Source organism: Callorhinchus milii, unplaced genomic scaffold (genome assembly GCF_018977255.1).
Source record: "Callorhinchus milii isolate IMCB2004 unplaced genomic scaffold, IMCB_Cmil_1.0 Scaffold30, whole genome shotgun sequence".
NCBI lineage: Eukaryota > Metazoa > Chordata > Chondrichthyes > Chimaeriformes > Callorhinchidae > Callorhinchus > Callorhinchus milii.
This window is the reverse complement of record NW_024704771.1, coordinates 3,636,810-3,661,630: the sequence shown is the minus strand read 5'-3', so window position 1 is coordinate 3,661,630 and position 24,821 is coordinate 3,636,810. Positions and strand designations below refer to the sequence as shown.

Sequence of the window (24,821 nt, the reverse complement as noted above, 5' to 3'; positions counted from 1 at the left end):
ATCTTAGACCCTTCAAAAAGGGGTTAAAGTGATTAATCTTCAGCACAACGGTCAATCGGTTCACTCACACAGCAGCAAGTCATGACAGGATTAAGGCTACGTTAATTTCGGGCTCATTGAAAGTGAACTTTAAAATACATTCCTTCTGCCATCGAATGTCACATTATTCTCTGCTGCAACATGTCTGTTTGTGCAATCAGCCCTTTATCCATCTCACATCGCACTGCCCGCAGGATGTAAAGGCAGCTGTCATTGCTTGTTATGAAAACAGCGTTAACCCATTCACCGTAGATGGGATAATGTTTGCTTTTGCTACAGCACCTCATCACCTCTCAGAGCCATTCACGGGATATACTGTAAAGTGAATTGACTGTATTTCTTGGGCATAACGCAGCAGCCAATTGCGCACAGCAGCGTCCCACAGACAGTCGTGTGTCGAGTGACGAGATCATTTTTCTTTGGTGGGATCATTACCCCTGGAAAGTGATCCGCCAACTGACTAAGGACTGGGTTCTTACTTAACGCTGGTAAACAGAGGCGATTGGAGTAAGGAAACCTGTCTGAGGTTTTGCTCTGCCCGGGAATTGAACCCGGGTCCTTTCGCTTGCGAGGCGAGCGCGGTAACCGCTGAGCTACAGGACTCCTTGGCTTTGATATAGCACCTTATTGCATTGTCAAAAAGCTTTAATTGATCTCAATGAAACTAAAAAAATAATCCTTACAATTGGTAAAGTACCTTCACATTGGGAGGATGTCTCGAAGCGCTAATAATAAGAATCTTTGCATTTTGATGCGTCTCAAAGTATTTCACAGGTTATAACGTTAATAATCCTTGCATTTGATATAGAGCCTTATCACGTCTTCTAGACGTCTCAAAGCCCTTCACAGAATAGATTGTAAAGTTAATTGACTGTATATTTGTGGGTGAAATGCAGCCAATTGCGCACCAATTGCCCCACAAACAGTCGTGGGTTGAAGTGACCAATTTATTATTGGTTTTTTTTTGGAAGGATTATTATTAGGAGTGTGGAGTTAGGAAACTTGCCCAAGGTTTCACCCTGACCTGCCGGGAATCGAACCCAGGTCTCTCGCTGCCAAGGCGAGTGTTGCAACCACTGAGCTACGGGACTCCACATACTGTAAAGTGTAGAGACTGTGCATTTTGTGGGCAAAAAAAACCAGCAGCCAATTTTCGCACAGCGGTGTGTCTCACCAACAGCCTGGAGTGAGTGACCAATTTTATTTGAAGGATTGTTGGCCAAGACACTTTGACATTACAGTGGGCGTTGGAGCATCAACGTGGGGGCTTGAACCCACAACTTCCTGACTCAGAGGTGAGAGGGAAAGAAAGAGAGAGTGCTACCACTGAGACAGACTGACACAATAACCTTATAGAATTGTTCCGTAAACTTAACCACTTCTATATCAGCTCAACTGTCTCATCTCCAGAGAGAAAAACATGCTTTTGTGACACCTCCCTCAGCAGCTCCGAGTCTTGTAGCGAGACACGCTAGACCTAGACAAGTTTCCTTACACACACGCCTCTGTTTACCCAGCGCTAAGTAGGAACCCGGTTGTTAGTTGATTGGCGATCGCTTTTCTGGGGATAATACCCCCCCAAAAAAAGAATAATTTGGTCACTTGATCGACGACTGTTTGCGGGCCGCCGCTGTGGGCAATTGATTGCCGCGTTTCGCCCGCAGAGTACACAGTCAATTCACTGCACGGTATATTCTGTGAAGCGCTTTGAGAGGTATCGAAGACGTGATAAGGCGCCGTATCAAATGCAAGGATTATCATGAAAACCAAAAGCAGAAGTCGCTGGGAACACCCAGCAGGTCAGGGCCGCATCTACGGAGAAAGGAAAGTGAGTCAACGTTTCAGGTCCACGACCCTTCGTCAGACCTGGGGCGTGTTGGGAGGGAGAGGCTTTTTAGGGGCTGACAGAGAAGTGGGGGGCAGGCAGGGCAAGGAAGACACGGAGGAAATGGGGTAGAGGACGGGGGGGGGGGTGATGGGTTAAAGAGGTGTTAATGATGCCAAACACAGAGGGGGATTGCAACAAAGCAGGAGAATAGAGCTGTTAATTGGGGATGGGTTGGGGGTGGGGGGTGGGGGGGTGTTGGTGGGGGGGAAGATTTCAATAAAATAGGCAGACCAGAGAGAGAAAAGGTCTGCGGGGACCAAGGTGGGGGTGGGGGTAGGGGTTAAGTGGGGTTTCCTTGGAGCTGAGTCGGTTGATGATGTGGTTGGGAATGGAATGAGGTTATGAAGTCAGCCCTCTGTTGGTCTCAGTGTTCTGGTTCCTGAGCTATTTATAAACGAGGATATTTAATTTCAAAGCCGATGTGACAATTTTTAGAAAGTTCCCTCTCATCCAGGACGGGATGTCTGACAGGCAGTTGGTGTGAAGGGAGAAGACAGAGCGGTTGAAATGGAGTCGTGTAGACGTAGTGCTTCGTGCACTCGCCTCGCAAGCGAAAGGACCCGAGTTCAATTCCCGGGTTAGGCGAGACCTTAGGCACGGTTCCTCACCCAGGAGAGCTTTCCCGCTGCTTGTCCGGCCAGGACCACACACACCCTCCCCCCCCCCCCCCCCACCTGTTAGTTAGAGCTTTGGCTCAGGGTTAACAAGGAGTTGAGTGGGAGGATTCCCTGCCCGCAGGGTCTGGTCTGTCCTTCCAGGCCGGGCTGTGCTGTCATCAGCAGTGAGTGCCCTGGAATACTGTGGACCCGACTGATTCAGGAACCGGACTAGAGACCCTCACAGAGGCCCGACTCGATTCCCACATTCCACACATTGCTAAACATAGAAGGTTCTGCTTAAAGGCTTCGTTGAGGGAGGGCAGGAGGAGGCTCACGTGGAGCATAAACACCGGTGTAGACCAGTTGGGCCGAATGGCCTGTTTCTATGCTGTATATTCCAATGTATTCTAATGTCACCTTGGAGCCAGTTCAACTCCAAGGACCCCGTTTACCTCCCCCCAGTAGACACCAGTTGGTTGTTTAAGAACATAAGAACTAGGAGCAGGAGAAGGCCATTTGGCCCCTCGAGCCTTCCCCGCCATTCGATAAGCTCATGGCTGATCTTCTGACCTAACTCTAATTACCTGCCGTATCTCCATATCCCCCAATCCCTCTATTTTTTAAAAATCTATCAGTCTCAGCCTTGTGAATTCCATAAAGTCACTGCCCTCTGAGTGAAGAAATGTTTCCTCAACTCTGTTCTAAAAGGCTGACCCTTAATTTTAAAACTGTGACCCCTGGTTATAGATTCTCCTTCCAGGGGAAACAGACCCTCAGTGTCTACTTTATCAGCCCTTTAAGAATCTTATATGTTTCAATAAGATCCCCCTAATTCCCCTGAAGTGTATGTAACATGTGACAAGTGTGGGTTCGGCTCACCAGGTGGATGGTAGGTATCAGGGTCTCCCTGTGAGTATGTGGTGTGTGTGTATGTGGTGTGTGGGTGCGCACGTGTGTGTGTTAGAATGTGTGTGTGTGTTTATGTGTGTGTGTATGTGTGTGTGTGTGTGCGCGTGTATATGTGTGGGTGCATGTGTGTGTGCGTGGATGTGTGTGTGTGCGTGTGTGTGTGTCTGCGTGTATGTGTGTGTGTGTGTGTGTATGTATGTGTGTGTATGTGGTGTGTGCGCGCGCACGTGTGTGTGTTAGAATGTGTGCGTGTGTTTATGTGTGTGTGTATGTGTGTGTGTGTGCGCATGTATATGTGTGGGTGCATGTGTGTGTGCATGGATGTGTGTGTGTGTGCGTGTGTGTGTCTGCGTGTATGTGTGTGTGTATATGTGTGTGTGCGTGTATGTGTGTGTGTGTATGTGTGTGTATCTGTGTATGTGTGTGCGTATACATGTGTTTGTGTGTGTGTGTATGTGTGTGTATGAGTGTATGTGTATGTGGTGTGTGTGTATGTGGTGTGTGTGTGTATGTGTGTGTATGAGTGTTTGTGTGTGTATGTGGTGTGTGTGTATGTGGTGTGTGTATGTGTATGTGGTGTGTGTGTATGTGGCGTGTGTGTGTGTATGTGTGTATGTATGTGGCGTGTATGTGGTGTGTGTGTGTATGTGGTGTGTGTGTATGTGGCGTATGTGTGTGTATGTGTGTATGTATGTGGCGTGTGTGCGTGTGTGTGTGTATGTGCGTGACCGATGTGCAAATGGCTGTGGCGTGTGTTGCTCTCCCTGCCCTGCGGTGGTGTGAAAGAGCCGAACTATTCATTCATTTGCTGAGGAACTTGTTTTTGATGTGAATGCAGAGTGATCGTCGTCAGTGGGAGACCGTCGAGTCTTGTCTGTGAATGGAGAGATTCTTGGCCGGAGCTGTGCGCTGTGTTTGCCAAGTCAGGCCCGGCCCGGCCCGGCCCGGCCCGGGGCGGTGTATCAACATACTTACATGTGTTTCTCCAACGCCACCTGCCCATCATCATTAAATCAACATCTCACGCTGCCTTTTCACCTACACACGCAGACCCACACACACACACAGATACACACGCAGACCCACACACACAGATACACACGCAGACCCACACACACAGATACACACACACACACACAGATACACACGCAAACCTCCCCCCTACACACACACAGATACACACGCAGACCCACACACACACAGATACACACGCAGACCTCCGCTCCTACACTCACACACAGATACACACACAGACCCACACACACACAGATACACACGCAGACCTCCCCTCCTACACACACACAGATACACACGCAGACCTCCCCCCTACACACACACAGATACACACGCAGACCCACACACACACAGATACACACACACACACAGATACACACGCAGACCTCCCCTCCTACACACACACACACACAGATACACACGCAGACCCACACACACAGATACACACGCAGACCTCCCCCCCTACACACACACACAGATACACATGCAGACCTCCCCCCTACACACACACAGATACACACGCAGACCTCCCCCCTACACACACACAGATACACACGCAGACCTCCCACCCTACACACACACAGATACACACGCAGACCCCACACAGAGATACACACGCAGACCCACACACACGCAGACCCACACAAAGATGCACACACAGACCCACACCCACACAGAGATACACACGGAGACCTACACACACGCATATACACACACAGAAACACATGCAGACGTACATACACACGGACAACACACACGCGCACACAAGCCAGTAACTACACTTGACAGTGATTCCCTGTAACGTGTGGTGACGTTCAGGTGTGAAAGCGCTGGTTCATAAACAAGGATTCATTATTAGAATAACAGATAAGTTATTACTGTATTATTAAAGTGAGTATAAGATAATTCACTGTTTGTGCGGAGAGTTGTTGCCATCTCCTGTGGGTTAATGCTCAAAGGGTATCTTAGGGCAACACTTAACAGTAATATTCCTTGCATTTGACATAGCGCCTCATTATCACGTCATTGAGATGCCTCAAAGCGCTTCACAGGAAATTCTGGAAGGCGTAGTGACTGTGTGTTTTTTTCGGGCGACACACGGCAGCCAGTGTCCCGCAAGCACCTTGTGCATTGAGCTGAAATGAAGATAGCAGAGGGTCTTTGCTTGGAGCCCTATTGCTCGGTGGTTTCCGCACTCACCTCTCGCAAGCGAGGGGACCCGGGTTCGATTCCCGGGTGGGGCGAAACCTCAGGCAAGTTTCCTTACTCCACACACCTCTGCGTACGCAGCAGTAAGTAGGAGGTAAGTCTGGTTGTTAGACGATCGCTTTCCCAGCGGTAATAATCCCCCCCCAATAAATAAATAATAATAATTTGGTCACTCAATCCACTCGACTATCTGTGGGACACCGCTGTGTGCAATTGGCCGCCCTGCTTCGCCCACAAAATACACAGTCACTACACTTTACAGTATGTTTCATGAAGCGCTTTGAGACGTCTCGACAAAAGTGAAATCAGGAAAGCACTTTTTCACAACAAAGGGTACTGGAAAACTGGAATTCTCTCCCCCCCCAAAAGGCTGCGGATTATGACTGGATCCCTTCACACCATCCAGATTGAGGTGGATAGATGTTTATTGGGGTCAGGGGATCAAGGGATATGGGGCAAAGGCAAGTAGATGGAGTTGAGCTGCAGATCAGAGTCCCGTAGCTCAGTGGTTAGAGCACTCGCCTCGGCTGCCGCGTTCGCCCACAAACATACAGTCCATTCACTTTACAGTCTATTCTGTTGCTATGCTCTCCGCAGTTCTCTCACGTGCCCGTCACCCCCTGCTCTTTGGCTTGTCGTGCGGTGTCTCTCAGGGACACAGACTGACACACACTATTCCATAGCGTCACTGGCGATAGGTTGTGGTGAGTGGCAGCTGCACAGAGACGATGGAGAGGATGTGGGCAGACAAAGCCCATTGTCACGCGGAGAGTTCCTGAGCGAAGCCGAGCTGCTCACCGGAGTCCTCCGTCTCCGCCACTGCACTGGGGCACGTTGTGCAGTATAAAGGTTAGTCTAACAGGATAATTCAGTTGCTGGCGCCAATGACCTGCGCTAAGCCATTGACTTCGTAGGTTGCACGGAGTCCCGCACTGGTTAGAGCGCTCGCCTTGTAAGCGAGAGGACCCGGGTTCGATTCCCCTTTGGCAAGTTGCCTCACTCCGAACGCCTCTGTTTACCCGGCAGTAAGCAGGACCCCGGTTGTTAGTCGATTGCCGGATCACTTTTCCGGGGGCAACAGTCCCCTCATAAAATAATTATGAATTGGTGACTCAATCCACGACTGTTTGTGGGACGCTGCTGCGTGCAATTGTCTGCCGTGTTTTGCCCTCAACGGCAATTTACTTTACACTAATTCTGTGAAACGCTTTACAATGTATTCCGTGAAAATGCAAGGATTATTATTACTGTTGTTATTATCCGCGTGAGATAGAATAGATATATCGATAGACAGAGAGACAAGCAAGTTGACGGCCAAATCATTGGTTAGATAAATAGACAGAAACATAGATAACAGTATTCCTTACACTTGGTATTACCGCTTTTCACCTCAGGAGGATGTAAAGTGTAGTGACTGGGTGTTTTGTGGGCAAAACGTGGCGGCCAATTTACGCACAGCTTAGACTGTGCGATTCCCAAGTCCTGATGTTGTTGAACCCACATTTTCGACACAGAAGGAGGCCATTCGTCCCACTGTGTCCGTGCCACCACTCCCAGTTTTATCAAATTACCAAGTTTATTAATCCCATTTTCTCTCTCTCTCTCTCTCTCTCCCTCCCCAACTGTCATCTCTTCATATTTTTACTGCTTAGTTATTAGTCGATTGGTGGATCGCTTTCCGAGGATAATAATCACGGCCCCCCCCCCAAAAAAAAATTTGGCCACTCGATCAACGACTTTTTGTGGGACACCTTTGTGCACAATTATGTCTGTGGGACACTGTTGTGTGGAATTGGCTCCCGTGTTTCGCCCACAATACACACAGCCAATTCGCTTAAGTGAAGTGCTTTGGGACGTCTCGAAGACGCGATAAGGCGCTATATCAAACACAAGAATTACTATTACATTACAATTACTTGCCGCGTTTTGCCCACAAAATATACAGTAAATTCGCTTTACAGTGTATCCTGTGAAGCGCTTTGAGACGTCTTGGATAAAGTGCGATATCAAATACAAGGATTATTATTATTATTATTATCCGCTCACCGTGCTGCTGAATAAATTCAGAATCAATTGGAATATGGAGAATCGTGTGAGAACGTCATCAACAACAACAACAACAACAAATGACATTTGATTTTTCACGTCGGGAGGGCGTCCCAAGGCGCTGGACAGTCGGGGATTTGGACCCCGAGCTGGGGCTTGGGATCAGGAGGGCTGGACGGCACGTAGGGCAAGGGTAGGAGGGTGAGCAAAGGCTTGGTCGAACTGAAGGCGTTGATGGGAGCCGGTCAGGAGAGCCTTGGTCTTGGGGGACGTGATGGAGGCAGAGGGGTGGAGTTGGGTGTCATCCCCTACGTGTGGAAGTAGACCCCCATCTCTGCAGATGAAATAATAACAACCCTTGTATTTGACGAAGCGCCTTATCGCAATCTTCGAGACGTGGCAAAGGGCTTTGCAGAAGTTATCGCGAAGCCTGTTTCTTTGTGGGCGAAACGTCGCAAAAAAAAGAGGAATGTTGGAGAGGAGAGGATCGAGGAAAGAGCCTGGAGGAATGCAAGCGGTTAATTGCCAGAGGATGTGGGTGGGGGGGGGGGGTGTGGGGAGGGGCGGCCGTTCTCTCTCGCTCACGGCAAACAGTGCGGAGGAACGTAAGAATTTGCTGGCGAAAGAAGACCGGGGTCCATCAAGTTCACCGGCAGTCGCTTGACACGTCGTGTCCCAAAGCCCTGTACCAAACGCTGTCTCCCGAGGGATTATTTTCGAGCAGAAATCCACCTAATTTGTTCTTGAAACGAGCGACATTCGCTGCTTCCACCGTCTCCCCGCGGAGCCGGGTCCATAATCCATGAGTTTAACTGCTCGCTCCCTGCCGTAGGGTGTCGGCAGATTCTGAAATGACCCCCACTCCGTCGCAGGCCGTGCCCTCCCGGCGTGAAAGCTACACGCGTGTAATTTTCTTGTTGCTGTTGTGCTTGTGTGGGTGGCTGTTGAGCCTGTTTGTATGTCTCCGTGCGTGTGCGTTCGCGCGTATATGTCTGTATGGGCGAGCGCGTGTGTGTGTGTGTGTGTATGTGTCTGCGCGCGCGTGTGTATGTGTATATGCTCGCGTGAGTGTCTATGTGTGTGGTTGTGTGTGTGAGTGTGTATCTGAGTGTGTGCGTCTGTGTGTGTCAGTATGTGTGGGTGTGAGTGTCTATGTGTGTGACTGTGTGTATGAGTGTCTGTGTGTGTGGGTGTGTGTGAACGTCTGTATGTGTGTGTGTGTGATTGTCTGTAAGTGTGTGTCTTTGTGAGTGTCCGTCTGCACACACACACTCTCACACACAGATACACACACCATGGTGGCTATCACACACGCGCACACACACACTCTCACACACACACACTCTCACGCACAGACACACACATACACACACTGTGGTGGCTATCACACACACACACTCTCACACACACACTCTCACGCACAGACACACACACACACACATATTCACGCGCATACATCCACACGCATGCACCCGCATACAGATACGCGCACAGATATGTACGTGCGCACACACATTCACAGAGACATACAAACAGACTCAAAAGACATCCACACAAACACAATAACAACAACAAAATTACACGTGTGCAGCTCCTTTCACATTGGGAGGACGTCCCGAGGCGCTGGACAGTCCGAGTTTGAGACCCGAGCTGGGGGTCGGGATTGGGGAGGGTGGAGGGCCACAGGCGGGGGGGGGGGTGGGGGGGGAAATCAGAGAGATCGAAAGCACGGTCGAAGAGGAGGGTCTTGAGGTGGGTCTTGAAGGAGGCGAGGGAGGGGGCGAGACGGAGGGACTGCGGGATGGAGTTCCAGAGGGTGGGGGCAGAAGGCCCAGCTGCCAACGGTGGGGCGGACGAGGTGGGGGACGTGATGGAGGCCGGGGGGCCGCTGAGTGGAGGGAGTGAACGGGATGTGGGGGGTTAGGAGGTCGCAGCTGTTGGGGGGAGAAAGGCCATGGAGGGCTTTGGAGGGGAGGACCAGGATCTTGAACTGTGTCCACTGTGATGGGAAACCAGGGCAGTCGGGCGAGGATGCGGGTGTGGGGGGGGGGCGGGGGGTGTGAGGGTCACAACACATACACACACACACACTCACACGCATGCACAGACACACACTCATGCACAAACCCACACAAACCCATACACACACACACACAAACACACACACACACACACACAGACATAGATGCACACACACACACACACATACAGACACTGTGGTGGCTATCACACACGCGCGCACAAACACACACATACACACACGCTCATACATATCCCGTGGTGGCTACCACACGCGCGCGCACGCACACGCGCTGCGCGCACACGCGCGCGCACGTTTACAGTGCACACTGAAGCGCAGACTGAGTTCACACCACAGTACAGTATCTCCTGACTCCCGATGATCTGTGTTACAGGAGCTGATGACATGCGGTTGTTGCTGGTCACTGTGATGGTACAGAGTTTGCAACTGTGGACAGGTAAATGGGCTTCGTATCGTGGACCGGTTTGCAACAACGACAACTTACACAGCGCCCCTCACGCAGGGCAGTGTCCCGGAGTGGTGGTGGAGCAAAACACCGAGCCGGGGGTGGCGGTGGGGGGGTGGCGGTGGGGTGTGTTGGGGGTAGGGAAGGAGGGAGGAAGGTCTTTGGACGGGATTTGAAAGGCGGGAGGGTGGGGGGGGTCAGGGCGGAGGGGCTGAGGGCGAGAGTACCAAAGCTTCAGGATGTAGAGGCTGAAAGCGCGGCCACCGACGATGGGAGCGGAGGGGACGAGGCACGAACAGGAGGCCGGAGCCAGAGGGCTGTGGGTTGGGGAGTAAGCAGGTCGGAGAGGAACCATCATCCTCTCTACACGTCACCCACTCAAACCTTGTGTGGCTGTCAATCACTCACCGCGTCCGCGGCGTGTGAGGCAGTCGGAGCCACGGCAAACAGGATGCTGAGCATCATCATAATCCCTGCCTTTGTTACAGCACCTTATCACGTCATTGAGATCTCTCAGTAGAATACACTGTAAAGTGTAGTGACTCTGTATTTTGCGGACGAAACTTGGCAGCCAATTGCACACAGCAGCGCCCCACAAACAGTCAGGGTGACCACATTATTATTATTATTTTGTGTTTTTTTGAGAGATCAGCCCAGGCCCTGGGGATGAGGATGATCCCCATTGATAGAGGAAAGAGCTGTGAGCAATGATTAGACAAACTAAGGCTCTTCACAATATCACAAGATTGGTGTGTGCGTGTGTGTGTGTGTGTGTGTGTGTATCAGTATGTCTGTGCCTGTGCTTCTGTTTCTGTTTCTGTGTGTCTGTACATGTATGTGATGTGTGTGTGTGTCCGTAAGTGAGTGCGTGTGTCTGTGTGTGTGAGTCTGTCTTTGTGTATCTAACTGTTCTGTGTGTGTCTGTGTGTGTGTGTGTCTTTCTATCTGTGAGTCCTCCTCTATATGTTTTTATGTGTGTTTTGTTTGAGCGTGTGTTGTGTGTGTGTGTGTATATATGTTATGTGTGTCCACTTGTATGTTATGTGTGTGTGTGCATATGTTTCTGTCTGTGGGTCTTTTCTGTGTGTGTGTGTGTGTGTTATGGCAGTGTGTGTGTGTGCGTGTTATGTGTGGCTAATGTATGAGGGTGTGTGTGTTATGTGCGTGTACTGTATGCCCGTATCTCCTCACCTCAGGTGCTGACAGCATCACCATCCGTGGATGCACACTCCACCTTTCTAAGCCAGTCTTGGCATCTTGTTTCACCCTCAACTATCCTTTCTACCCCACATCCGTGCCAGGACCTCCTCCCTCCACAGGCTGAAGATCATCCAGAACTCTGCAGCTTGTGTTTTCCTCTCCCGCACCAGGCTCTGTGACCCTATCACCCCCATCCTTGCACAACTCCACCGGCTTCCCGTTACACAGAGAATACAGTTCAAGATCCTGGTCCTCACCTTCAAAGCCCTCCGTGGTCTTGCTCCCCCTAACTCTGCGACCTCCTAACCCTCTACCATCCTGCTCTCTCAGCGGGCTCTGGCCTGCTTCATGTCCCCGCCTCGCCCACCCCACCATTGGCGGGCAGGTCTTCTGCCACTGTGCCCCTACACTCTGGAGCTCCATCCCGCAATGCCTCCACCTCCCCCCCCCCCCCCTTTGCCTCCTTCAAGACCCATCTCAAGACCCTCTTCTTTGACCGTGCTTTTGATCACCCTGCTTTCCCCCCCCTGCCCTCCACCCTTTCCAAACCGGACCCCCAGCCCGGGTCCGAAACACTGACTGTCCAGCGCCTTCGGATGTCCCCCCGATGTGAAAGGCGTTACATAAATATCATTTTGCTGTTCTTGTTGTCTGTGGGTGTCTTTGTCATGTGTGTGTATGTGGCTGTGTGTGTAATGCGTGTCTGTGTGTGTGTATGATATGGCTGTGTATGTGATATGGCTGTGTGTGTGATATGGCTGTGTGTGTGATATGGCTGTGTGTGTGATATGGATGTGTGTGTGATATGGCTGTGTGTGTGATATGGATGTATGTGTGTGATATGGCGGTGTGTGTCATATGGCTGTGTGTGAAATGTGTTTGTATATGTGTGATATGGCTGTGTGAGTGATACGACTGTATGTGTGATATGGCTGTGTGTGTATATGTGATACGGCTGTGTGTGAGATATGGCCGTATGTGAGATATGGCTGTGTGTGTGATATGGCTGTGCACACGTGTGTGTGCATTATGGCTGTGTGTGTGATATGGCTGTGCACACGTGTGTGTGTGTGTGTGTTATGGCTGTGTGTGTGTGTGATATGACTGTGTGTGTGTGGGGGTGTGTGGGGGTGGCGAGAGGGTGATATATCCTTTGTGTGTATGTCAGTTCTCTGACGTGCGGTCACGCTGCAGCTTGTGGTCTTTGCTTCCTGAGCTGATGGAAAGTTGAGGTTGGTGAGATGTATGAACGATGGGAGTGTGAGGGTGAGGGTCTGTGCAGAGACACACACCTTTGGAGTCCTGTAGTTCAGTGGTTAGAGCAACTCACTTCGCAAACGAGTGGACCCGGGTTCGATTCCATGGCGGGGCGAAACCTTAGGCAAGTTTCCTCACTCCACACACATGCCTCTGGTTATCCAGCAGTAAGTAGGGATCCGGTTGTTAGTCGATTGGTGGATTGCTTTCCGGGGGTAAAAAAAATCTGCTCACTTCAATCCAAGACTGTTTGTGGGACACTGCTGTGTGCAATTGGAAAGCTAAATGCCTTTCACTTATGTGTGTTTCTAGACCTGCAACCAAAGCCCTAACGGTGGTCCTAGTTTCACAAGCGGCAGGTGAAGGCTTACCACAGTGCTATCAATGGCAGGCTCTGCCGGTTAGACTCCAGCGGTTATCCCAACGAACACTCTGGGCTCCTCCCAAGCCTTGGCTCTTGTTAACCTGCGCCTAATACTCTCCGGAATTAGGTAAACAGGATGCGTCCCTCCGGGGAGAGAGTGCGCATTCCATTCCGATAATCTACCCCTGGGGTTTGCAGGCGCAGGTGGGACGCACGGAATTCTCGACTTGGTTTGGGGAATCTTAGACGCGGCGATGAGTTTGGGCATGTGTCAAATACCCGGCTGACCAAAAAAAAAAAAGCATACCGATTTTGCTATTACAGGATGTTTGCGACAAGCTGTTAAAGTTGTTATCTTAGAGCGATGCGACCGTTTGATGTTGTGGTTTTGACTGGTTTGTCCTTTGTAATTCATCCTTCACGATAGGTGTGAGCTGAGCGCGTTGAAAGGTCACACCTCCAGACTCGGTCGGCATTCTCCACTTCAATCTGCCGCGCTCTCTCTCCCTGTAGCGCAGTGGTTATAGAGCACTCATCTCTCAAGCGAGAGGACCTGGGTTTGATTGCCGGGCGGGGCAAAGCCTTAGGCGAGTTTCCTGACTCCAAACGCCTGTTTTCCGACAGTAAATAGCGTAGCCGATCGGCAGATCGCTTCCCAGTGGTAATAATCTGTCCCCAACTAAAAATTGGTCACGCAATCCATGACTGTTGGCGGAACACTGCCGTGCGGAATTGGCTGCCGCGCTTCGCTGACGAAAGATACAGTCAATTCGCTTCACAGTAAATTCCGTGAAGAGCTTTGAGACGGCTGGAAGATGGTCCATATCAAATGCAAGGATTATATTGTAAACTGACTGTGTATTTTGGCAGAGAAACGCGGCAGCAGTGTCTCGCAAACAATCGTGGATTGAGCGGCCGTTTATTTTCGGGAGGGATTGTTACCCCGGAAAAGCCAATCGACTAACAACCGGATTCCTATTGACCGTTGGGTAAACAGAGACCCGTGTGTGGAGTAAGGAAACTCGCCTAAGGTTTTGCCCCGCCCAGGAATCGAACCCAGATCTTCTCGTTTGCGCGTTACACCGCTACACTACGGGACTCCATCTTAAAAAGTTGTGAGATAGCGTTTGGGACACAGGCTGGGTTTTTGGTGCATTTCTTAAAAGTTTGGGCCGTTCAAGTGAGTCTGATTGTTGTGGTTTCTCTCTTGTCTCTGAGGGGAACCGCATTAAGCTGTGGAAGTGTTGTGCAGTGACTTTGTAGGTCGCCGAGTCACCAGATACTGACCGGATGGTCACAAAACTGGTGCAAACTTCTCGCTGCAACCTCACACCCACCAGCCGTGTAAAATGCAGTGGAGCCCATATTGTATTGTAGTGGTTAGAGCGCTCGTCTCGCAAAAGCAAGAGGACCCGGGTTCGATTCCAGGGCGGGGTGAAATCTTAGTAAAGTCTCCTTATTCCACGTTAGTCCTGTAGCTCAGTGGTTAGAGCGCTCGCTTTGCAAGCGAGAGACTTATAATAATCCTAATAATAATCCCTCCAAAAACAAAAAGAATAAGAAATAGGTCGTTTTCAATCCACGACTGTTTGTGGGACATTGCTGTGCGCAATTGGCTGCCGCGTTCGCCCACAAATATACAGTCAATTCACTTTATAGTATGTTCTGTGAAGCGCTTTGGGACGTCCTCCCGATGTGAAAAGCGCTATATCAAATGCAAGGATATTAATAATATTATTATTATTATTATAGGTTTGATTCCAGCAGGGGGAAACCTTCGGCAAGTTTCCTTACCCCACTCGCCTAATAATAATCCCTCAAGAAAAAAAAACAATAATATATTGGTCATTTCAATCCACGGCTGTTTGTGGGACTCTGCTGTGTGCAATTGGCTGCCGCATTTTGCCCACAAATGTATAGTCAATTCACTTTACAGTCTCTTCTGTGAAGCGCTTTGAGACGTCGAGAAGACGTGAAAAGCGCTATATCAAATGCAAGGATTTTTATTATTATTATTATTACTATTATTATGTCAGTGTTTGCCTAGCAGTAAGTAGAAATGCAGTTGTTGGTCGATTGGTGGATCGCTTTTCCGTGGGTAATAACCCCTCCAAAAATAAAAATCGAGTCATTCAATCCACGACTGTTTGTGGACGCACCGCGGTGGGCAATTGGCTGTTGCGTTTCACCCGCAAAAGTCCTGTTGGAGTCCTGTAGCTCAGTGGTTAGAGCACTCGCTTTGCAAGTGAGAGACCTGAGTTCAATTCCAGGCAGAGGGCGAAACCTTGGCCAAGTTTCCTTACTCCACACAGAGCCTAATAATAATCCCTCCAAAACCAAAAACAATAATAAAATGGTCATTTTCAATCTCCGACTGTTTGTGGGACATTGCTGTGCGCAATTGGCTGCCGCGTTCGCCCACAAATATACAGTCAATTCACTTTACAGTGTGTTCTGTGAAGCGCTTTGGGACGTCCTCCCGACGTGAAAAGCGCTATATCAAATGCAAGGATTATTATTATTATTATTATTAAAATATACAAGTCAACTCACTTACAGTATTGGTATGTTGGGATGCCATAATCAAATGCAAGGATTATTATTATACAGTCAATCCACTTTACAATATATCCTGTGAAGCGCTTTGAGACGGCTCTCAACGACTCGACGAGGCGCTGTAGCAAATGCATGGATTATTATTATTATTATTGTAAATGACTCCACGTGACTCTAAATGCAGTTGTATGCATCATCTCTTTTTGTAGGGGAATGGATAGCTCTAGCCGATGATCGAACGAAAGTGGTGCACGGGACCGTTAATGAAACAGTGCGTCTGCCTCTGTGGCATAGGATTGATGGGGCAGACAGTGTGTTCAATGTGGAGTGGCACGTCTCCAAACCTAACAGAACCAAGACCACAATCCTCACCTATTCTCCCAGCTCCCAGGCCCCCTTTATAGTAGAGCCGTTTAAATCCAGGGTGACTTTCTGCAACTCCAGCGCGGAACTGACCCTCTCTAACTTACAGAGGTCAGACGAAGGGGTTTATGAGCTTGAGATAAAGGCAACCGACGGGAAGCCGTATAAATCCTCGGTCCTTCTCACTGTGAACGGTAAGTGGATTTCGGTCATAATAAAATAATGATGATGATAATGATGCAGAATGATGATCCTTGCATTTGAGATAGCGCGCCTTTTCACATGGTCGAGACGTCGCAAAGCGCTTCGCAGAATCGGAGCCAAATTTTGCGGGCAAAGTTTGCGCCAATTGTGCACAGCGGTGTCCCATGAGCAGTCGTGGATTGGGTGACCATTTTTTTTTGTGTGGAGGGCTTATTGCCGTCGCCTTTGCCAGTGTTTTCAAAGTTTATCGTTTCCGCTGTTGGGTGAGTTTGACCGAATGCAGTACTTCACTGGGGCTTTGGTTAAGGGTGAGATACGCTCCGTTTGTTACACCCAAATGAGAGCTTTTTGAGGTTAGGAGATAATGATAATGATAATAAGCCTTGCATTTGATATAGGGCCTCATCACGTCTTCAAGACGTCTCAAAGCGCTTCACAGGATATACTGTAAAGTGAAGTGACTGTATTTCGTGGCAGACAATTGTGCAGAGTAGTGTCCCACAAACAGTCGTGGATTGAGTGACCACAATCGTCTCACAAATGAATTCTACTTACTGCTGGTAATAAGAGAGAAGAACCAACCGGGGTTCTTTCTCCTGACTCTCTACAGCACATATGCGTGTGTGTATATCTGTGAATCTGTGTGTGTATGTGTGGGTATGTGTATGTCTGTATGTGTGTGCTTGGGTGTGTGTTGTATATTTCTATCTGTGTGTGTGTGTATGCACACACGCGTGTCTATGTATGTATGTGTGTGTGTCCGGGTGTGCGTGTATGTATGTGTGTGTGTGTGTGTGTGTATGCGTCCAAGTGCATGCGCGTGTGGCGTGTGTTGTGTGTGTATTTGTGCGTGTGCCCGGGTGCGCGTGTGCGTTTGAAATGTGCGCACCCCTTTCTGTGTTGGGTGCTGTGCGCGTACCTGTGTGCGGGTGCGTGTGTTGCGCATGAGTATCTGTGTGTATGTGTGCGTGTGTGTGTCTGTGTGTGTGCTTGTTGTATGCGGGTGTGGGCGTGCGCGCGCGTATGTGTTGCGTGTGTTTTATGTGTGTGTGTATAGAAAAGAAAATTGGACACCATCAATTTGTACTAAAATAGTAATACAGATGTTTTCTCACCCCCAGTGCTGGTGGCGATTCCACAAGTTGAGATGGTCCCGGAGGTGCCTCTGGTTGGGGACAACGTGACACTACACTGCACTTCACCACAAGGCAATCGCGTGATCTACACCTGGTGGAGGTGTGACCTGCCTCTGTCCCAGGGGACGGACTACAGGCTGTCTGACGACAACAGGACACTGACGGTGGTGGGAATCCAGGAGTCACATGTCGGGACCTATACCTGTGCCGCAGAGAACCTGATCAGCCGGAAACACACCGAGCTGGTTGTGCAGCTGTGCCGTAAGTACGGAGTCCATAGCGCAGCGGTTAGAGTGCTCGACCCGCAAGCGAGAGGACCTGGGTTCGACTCCCGGCCGGGACGAAACCTTAGGCAAGTTTCCTTACGCCACGCGTTTGTTTAGCAAGCAGTGGCGATAATAATAATCCTTGCATTTGATACAGCGCCTTATCCCATCATTGAGGCCTCTCAAAGCGCGCTTCACTGAATTTCCTGTACAGTGTAGTGACTGTGGGTCTGGTGGGCGAAGCGCGGCAGCCAATTGCGCACAGCGGTGTTCCACAAACAGTCATAGATTGTTTATGATTGAGTGAGTCATTTATTATTAACTTTTGAAGGGTTATTACCCCCGTAAAGTGATCCGCAATCAACTAGCAACAGGGTTCCTACTTACCCCTGGCTAAACAGAGGTGGGTGGAGTAAGGAAACTTGCCTCAGATTCCTCCCTGCCCGGTAATTGAACAAAGTTGTTAGTCAATTGGCGGATCGATTTTCTGGGGTTAATAAACCCTTCAAAAAAAACATGTGGTCACTCAATCTATGACTGTTTGTGGCGTTTCGCCCACAAAATACACAGTCGCTCCACTTTACAGTGCATTCAGTGAAGCAGTTTGAGATGAGAGAGTCTCAAAAACCCACTACGCTGCAGGATTCACCGGGGGAGATAATAGGAATAACTACAGACTGAAAGGTATTGGGTGGAATATAGGAATAGGACAAGAATTATCTTTGTCTGCCCTCCAAACCTGTTAGGTTCACCCACACCGCTGTTATGTAGATGTTTCCCCAGCGGTTTCAGTGGGTGGGTGATGTTTATGAGAGGGTGGGTTTGTGTGGGCAATGGAAGGAATGTGTTTGGTTAGAATGCTTATTGCCTCTTTGCTTTGTTATATTCGCTTGAATAAGATTGTGGTTTCTGTGACATGTTTCTCTCTGGGCTGCTATATTGCTTCTGCCTGTCCTATCCACCCACTTCAATCTCAAGATCTTTCTTATTTTTCTAAACCGAATGCTCTTAACTTTCCTCTCTTAAAATAGCCTTCAAAAAGTTCACTTGTCTCTGCTTGCTCTGCTGCTTGTAGTTGGATTCCTCGCCTCCTTTCTTGAGACCTGTCTCAAGACCCTCCTCTTCAACCGTGCATTCATTCACTCTCCTTCCCCTACCCTCTCCCCCTCCACCCTTCCTGACACCAACCACCAGCTCAGGTCCACATCCCTGACCGGCCAGCGCCTTGGGACGTCCTCTTGACGTGAAAGGTGTCGTAAATGTCATTTGTTGTTGTTGTATTCACACATTGAGAAGTTGGTCCTGTACTACATCACGATTACACTTCAGCTGAGAGGAGTTCTGCATTGTCAGACATGAGTTCTTTGGATGAGACATTAAAGAAGGTTTCTCCCAGTGTCCTGGCCAACAATCCTGCAGATTAAAAAATTGGTCATTCACTCCATCCCTATTTGTAGGACACTATGGTGCACAAATTGGCCGCTGGTTTACCTACAAAATACACAGTCACTGCACTTTAAACGTAATTCCTGTGAAAGTGCTTTCAGATGTCCTCCTGACATATAGAATGTAAAGATTAAATAAGATTGTCCATTTTTCCGGTCTGAGAACGCGATCTGAGTGGTTGACTGAGCTCGAGGTTGCTTTGACTCATGCTTTTAGTGAACTAGTTAGACCGCTCACTTCGCTCGTGAGAAGACCCGGGTTCAATTCCTGGGCAGGGCAAAACCTTAGGCAAGTTTCCTTACTCCGCACACACACACTCACACCTCTGTTTACCTGGCAGTAAGTAGGAACACGGTTGTTAGGCGATTGGTAGATCGCTTTATGGCGGTAAAAAAAAATCCACGATTGTGGGACACTGCTGTGCTCAGTTGGCTGCCAGGTTTTGCCCACAAAACACACAGTCACTGCACTCCACAGTACATTCTGTGAAGTGCTTTGGGATATCTCAATGACGGGATAAGGCGCTATATCAAATGCAAGGATTATTGTAATATGTCTCAATCCGTATTTATCCCTCTGTTCCCTATATACCTCAATCTTTACCTATCCTGATATCTCTAATACTCTGCACTCACAATAGTTCCCACCTTTAGCCTTTCAAAAACTCAACAGACTTGGGTGCCCTGAGCTTCTCGTCTCCAAACACAAGCCTTCGGATGAGGTGTTTAACCGAGGTCCTGTCGGTGGCTGTTTGGGTGAATGTTGAAGATCCTGCGGCGCTATTCAAAAAGAGAAGGGAGTTTCTCGCTCCCGGTGTCCCGGCCAACAATCCCCCGAATGAACAGTCATTCGCTCATTGTTTGTGGGACGCTGCTGTTTGCAATTGGCTGCTGCATTTTGCCCACAAAGTACCCAACAATTCACTTTACAGTATATTCTGTGATGCGCTTTGAGACGTCTCCACGATGTAATAAGGCGCTGCATTAAATGCAAGGATTATTATTCTTCCCACATTCAGTTTTTCGAGACTTTTTGAGCGTTGAGTTTGGTCTCTCGACTTGTGTTGACTCACTCTCCTACGCTCTTTAACCAGAGCAGTGACTCACTGTGCAGAATCTCACCCTCAACCCATTTGGAAGGAGTAAATTAATTATCGGTGAGGTTGGGGCTGAGGTGGGTACTTGATAGCATAATGTACATCTTTACTGATATCCTCCCACCAGTGTCATACACAAACCTCAGAGTTTAGCATTACGTATAGCTTTCCTGTTTACAGTATATGCCCCTAACACAAAGTCCTGTGAAACAACACAGTTTAAGGGACAGGAAGTCACCTAATTTCTAAAGCATTCGGTGGTTCAAGGAATATCTTTCCTTCCAGTGGTGTCAAAATACTTAGAAGACCTTATGAGAGAGGTTCGGATGAATTTGGCCCACACTTTGACCTATTTGAGTCATCTCTTTCCACTTCATCTAATCCAGGATGCCATCTTACTACTCAAATGCCCTCTCCCCAGCTCCACCGTCCACTTAACAGTTAATCCCAAACTGCCGCCAACTTACTCTCGCACTACACTCCGTAGCCCCATCACCCGAGTCCTCGTCAGGTTCCACAGATTCCCTATCACTGAATAGATCGATTTCAAGATCCTCTCACTCGTCTATCTCTCCAACCGGCTTACCCCACCCCCCCACCAACTCACTACCTGCTGCCTCCGCTCTGGTTTTGTGCCCTCTGTTCCACCCTTAGTGGCCGCGCTTTAATAATAATAAATAATAATCCTGGCATATGATATAGCACTTTTCACATCTTCTAGACGTCACAGAGCGATTCACAGAATAGACTGTAAAGTGAATTGACTGTCTATTTGTGGGTGAAACGCGGCGGCCAATTGCGCACGGCAGCGTCCCACAAACAGTCGTGGATTGAAATGACCAATTTATTGTTTTTTTTCTTGAGGGATTATTACCAGGCGTGTGTGTGCGGAGTAAGGAAACTTACCCAAGGTTTCACCCTGACCTGCCGGGAATTGAACCCAGGTCTCTTGCTTGTAAAGCGAGTGCTCTAATCACTGAGCTACAGAATTCCACCTTTCAGCCACTAACCCCCAAAACTCTGCCACACTCTCCCCCAATCCCTCCAGCTTGTCCCCTCCATCCCCATCTTCAGGTCATGCCTGAAGACCTTCCTCTTCGACCATGTTTATGGTCACCTCTCTCGGCTCAGTGTTGCGCTGCACCAATGTCAAGCTCTTCAGGACACAACCCTGAGTGAGGGGCACTGTATAAATGCAAGTTGTTGTTGTTGCACCAAGGTTGTCACAACAATACCAACGCACTACATTTAATAATAATAATAATAACTCTTGTATTTGATGTAGTGCTATTCATGTCTTCTAAACGTCTCAATCTCCTCACAGAATACATTGAAAAGTGAATTGACTGTATATTTGTGGGCGAAACATGGCAGCCACTTGCACACATCAGCGTCACAAACAGCCTTGGAATGAGTGACTAAATTGTTTTTTTTCTTGAGGGATTATTATCAGGCGTGTGGAGTAAGGAAACTTACCCAAGGTTTCGCCCTGACCTGCTGGGAATTGAGGCGATTGCCCTAACCACTGAGCTACAGGACTCCACGAGCATGTACACAGCGCCTGTCATGTCGGGAGGTCGTCCCAAGGCGATGGACAGTCAGGGATTGGGACCCAAGCTGGGGGTTGGCATCAGGAGGGGTGGAGGGCGGGGAGGATAGAGGTAGGAGGGTGGCCAAAGGTGCGGTCGAAGAGGAGGATCTTGAGACGTGTGCATGGATGAGGGTCTCAGCGGCCTGAGGGGAGAGGCAGTGAGCCGGGCAATATTGCAGTGTTGGGGGAAGGCAGAGCGGGTCATGGCACGGGATGTTACATGAACGATGATCACATGGGTGCAGGGAATCAGAGGGCAAACAGTGCGGGTGGAATCTACAGGCACAAGGTTTGACAACCCTCAATGTTATCCCTCCTTCTCCCATTCTCATTCAGGTACAACCAGTCCAGCACAGATGGATTATGAGTATTTTGGATATGCTGGATTTCCTGGGTATCTGGGCTACATTCTCCTGATCTTTTTCACCTGCAAATGGTTGAAGAAACGAGTTGAGCAAGGCTACAATAACAAGGGTAAGACGATAGTCATCTACCTCCCTGTCTCTCCTTGTAAATGGTAAGACCACTTGGTCACCGCTCCACCCGACCCCATCTGGAGTCCAGTAACATTGTGGTTAGAGCTCTTGCCTTGCAAGCAAGCGGACCCGGGTTGGTTTCCTGAGCCTCCATAGGAACCTGGTTGTCAGTCGTTTTCCATGGCTAATAGTCCTTTCAAACAAATAATAATTTGGTCACTCAGTCCACGACTGTTTGTGGGACGCTGCTGTGCACGATTGGCTGCCACGTTTCCCCCCCACAAAATACAGTCAATCGACTTTACAATATATTCTGTGAAGCGCTTTGGAGATGTTTTGATGGCACAACAAGGCGCTATATCAAATGCAAGGATTAGTATTATTGTTGTTGTTGTTGTTGTCATTGCTGTCACTCGTATCGTTCCTGTTATTCTTATTTCCTCTGTTGCTCTGTTCTAGATGCGATTTATGAAAACCAGGTGGGCAGAAACCGTTCGCTGTGCAGCCCGACCACAAACAGGGACCTGTGCAACCTAGAGAAGCACAAGCGGAGAGTCAGGTAGTCAGGGAGGATCAGCACACTTTCACCATTGACTCCGCCACGGACCTTATTTGTTTGGGGACTTTATTTGCTCCATTTATGCACATGGGATTTCACTGTATCTGAGATTACACCTTTACTCCACCAACGGTGGCCACGCTTTCAGCCTCCATGCCCCGAAACTCTAGAACACTCCTCCTCTATCTGTCCAACTTCCTTCCCCATCTCCACTTGGCGCCTGAAGACCTTCCACTTTATCCGTGCCTACGGTTATCTCCCCTCTTCCCCCCCCCCCCACCCCACCCCGGCTCGTGCTTTCCCACTGTCAATCGCTCTGGGATGGTGTCTTATTGAACTTTGAGAGCAGAAGGAGCTATTTTGATCCACGCAGTGCTCTCTTGCTTTCAAGATCCTCTCACTCGTCTACAAATTCCTTCACGCCCTGGCACCTTCCTAGCTCTCCGACCTGCTTTCTCACCACCTCCACTACCTGCTGCCTCCGCTCATCTGCCTCCGGTCTCCTGCTTGTTCCTCGTCCCCTCTGCTCCACCGTTGGTGGCCCCACTTTCAGCCGCTACACCTCAAAACTTTGGAACTCTCTCCCTCATTTCTCCCACCTCGCTCCCTCCTTCTTCTCATTTAGATCATAGCTGAAGACCTTCCTCTTTGCCCGTCACCTCCTCCCGCCCCCAGGCTTGTCGTCAGGTGAACTTCATCCTCACCTACAAGGCCATTCACGGCCCGCTCCCTCCTACCTCTCTGACCTACTATCCCCCTACTTACCTGCCCGTACCCTCCGTTCCTCTGGCTCCAGTCTGCTGCACACCCCCCGCCCCAACCGCCCTACCATGGGTGGCCTTCAGCCTCTCAGCCCCGAGGCTCTGGAACTCCATCCCCCAGTGCCTTCGCCGCTTCCTCCCTTTCCTCCTTCAAGGCCGGTCTCAAGACCTTTCTCTTCAACCGTGCCTTCAGCTCCCCTCTCGAGTCTCTACCTCACTCCCTCCCTTCCCTTCCCTCCCCTCCCCTCACCCTGACCATTTCCCCCTGCTCGGGTCCCAACCCAACTGTCCAGCGCCTTGGGACGTCCTCCCGACGTGAAAGGCGCTCTATAAATGAAATCTTGTTGTTGTTGTTGTTGTCAGGCTTCCCCACTGTTAAGCGCTCCAACAGCCCTGCTCTTTCCTCTCCATAGAGCTCGCTCACCCCCCCGCCCCCACCCACACTGGACCTCTCCACTCTAACCCCATCGCTTGCTTTTTCCATTGACCTCTGAGATCTCTGTTCTTCAATGTTGACATCCAATTCTCTTTAGGAAACGATTTGATTTCATCAACATCCCAACATCCGTGTTTCCACGTCACGTGTCCAATTAAATCTACATTGTTATCCCACCATCACGTTAGATGTTATTTTAATTGTGATCCGGTCTCTCCGAATGCAACACTCGCTATCTGGTGGCCATGTCATTGGCGGATCTGATGCTGTTTTTTGCCGAAGCGGTTTTCCATCGCATTGTTCCACGTTACTTTCCAAATTCATTTGTGTCCATTACTCCTGTGTGTCGACTCATAGTGTTCCTGATGGGAACAACAACGGCAACTTCAGTCTGGTTTACCGTGACTTTTACTTGTGCAGCTATTTGTTGTTAACAACTGAAAACAAAATATCGCAGCTAAAATGGCGCTTGTGGTGTAATAGTTGTAGTCAATGTATTTTTCATTGGGCAAAACATTCCCTGGTATTTTGTGTTGACGTCAGTGCAAATAGTTAATAATATGCCACGGGGGTGCGCAATTAATACCTCGCCTCACAAGTGAGAAATCCGGGTTCAATTCCCGGCAGAGTGAAACCTTGGGCAAGTTTCCTTACTCCACACGCCTGATAATAATCCCTCAATAAAAAAACAACAGTAAAAACTTGGTCACTTCAATCCACGGCCGTTTGTGCGACGCTGCTGTGCGCAATTCACCCACAAGTATACATCAATTCACTTTACAGTTTTTTCCGTGAAGCGCTTTGAGACGCCGAGAAGACGTGAAAAGCGCTATGTCCAATGCAAGGATTATTATTATTACTATTATTATATGATTACTTGGAGCCTGTAGCGCTCGCCTCGCCTCGCAAGCAAGAGGGCC

General features: G+C 49.3%; 1 protein-coding gene across 1 annotated transcript; it reads left to right on the top strand.

The window, feature by feature from the left end:
• The first annotated feature begins 6,453 nt into the window (after window positions 1–6,453).
• On the top strand, window positions 6,454–22,863 carry LOC103189492 (HEPACAM family member 2-like). Its single transcript, XM_042344889.1, has 6 exons — window positions 6,454–6,507; window positions 10,119–10,181; window positions 15,777–16,124; window positions 17,256–17,531; window positions 22,006–22,143; window positions 22,605–22,863. The coding sequence occupies exons 2-6, from the start codon at window positions 10,130–10,132 to the stop codon at window positions 22,706–22,708; spliced, it is 918 nt and encodes a 305-aa protein (XP_042200823.1). The 5' UTR covers window positions 6,454–6,507; window positions 10,119–10,129; the 3' UTR covers window positions 22,709–22,863.
• The last annotated feature ends 1,958 nt before the right edge of the window (window positions 22,864–24,821 follow it).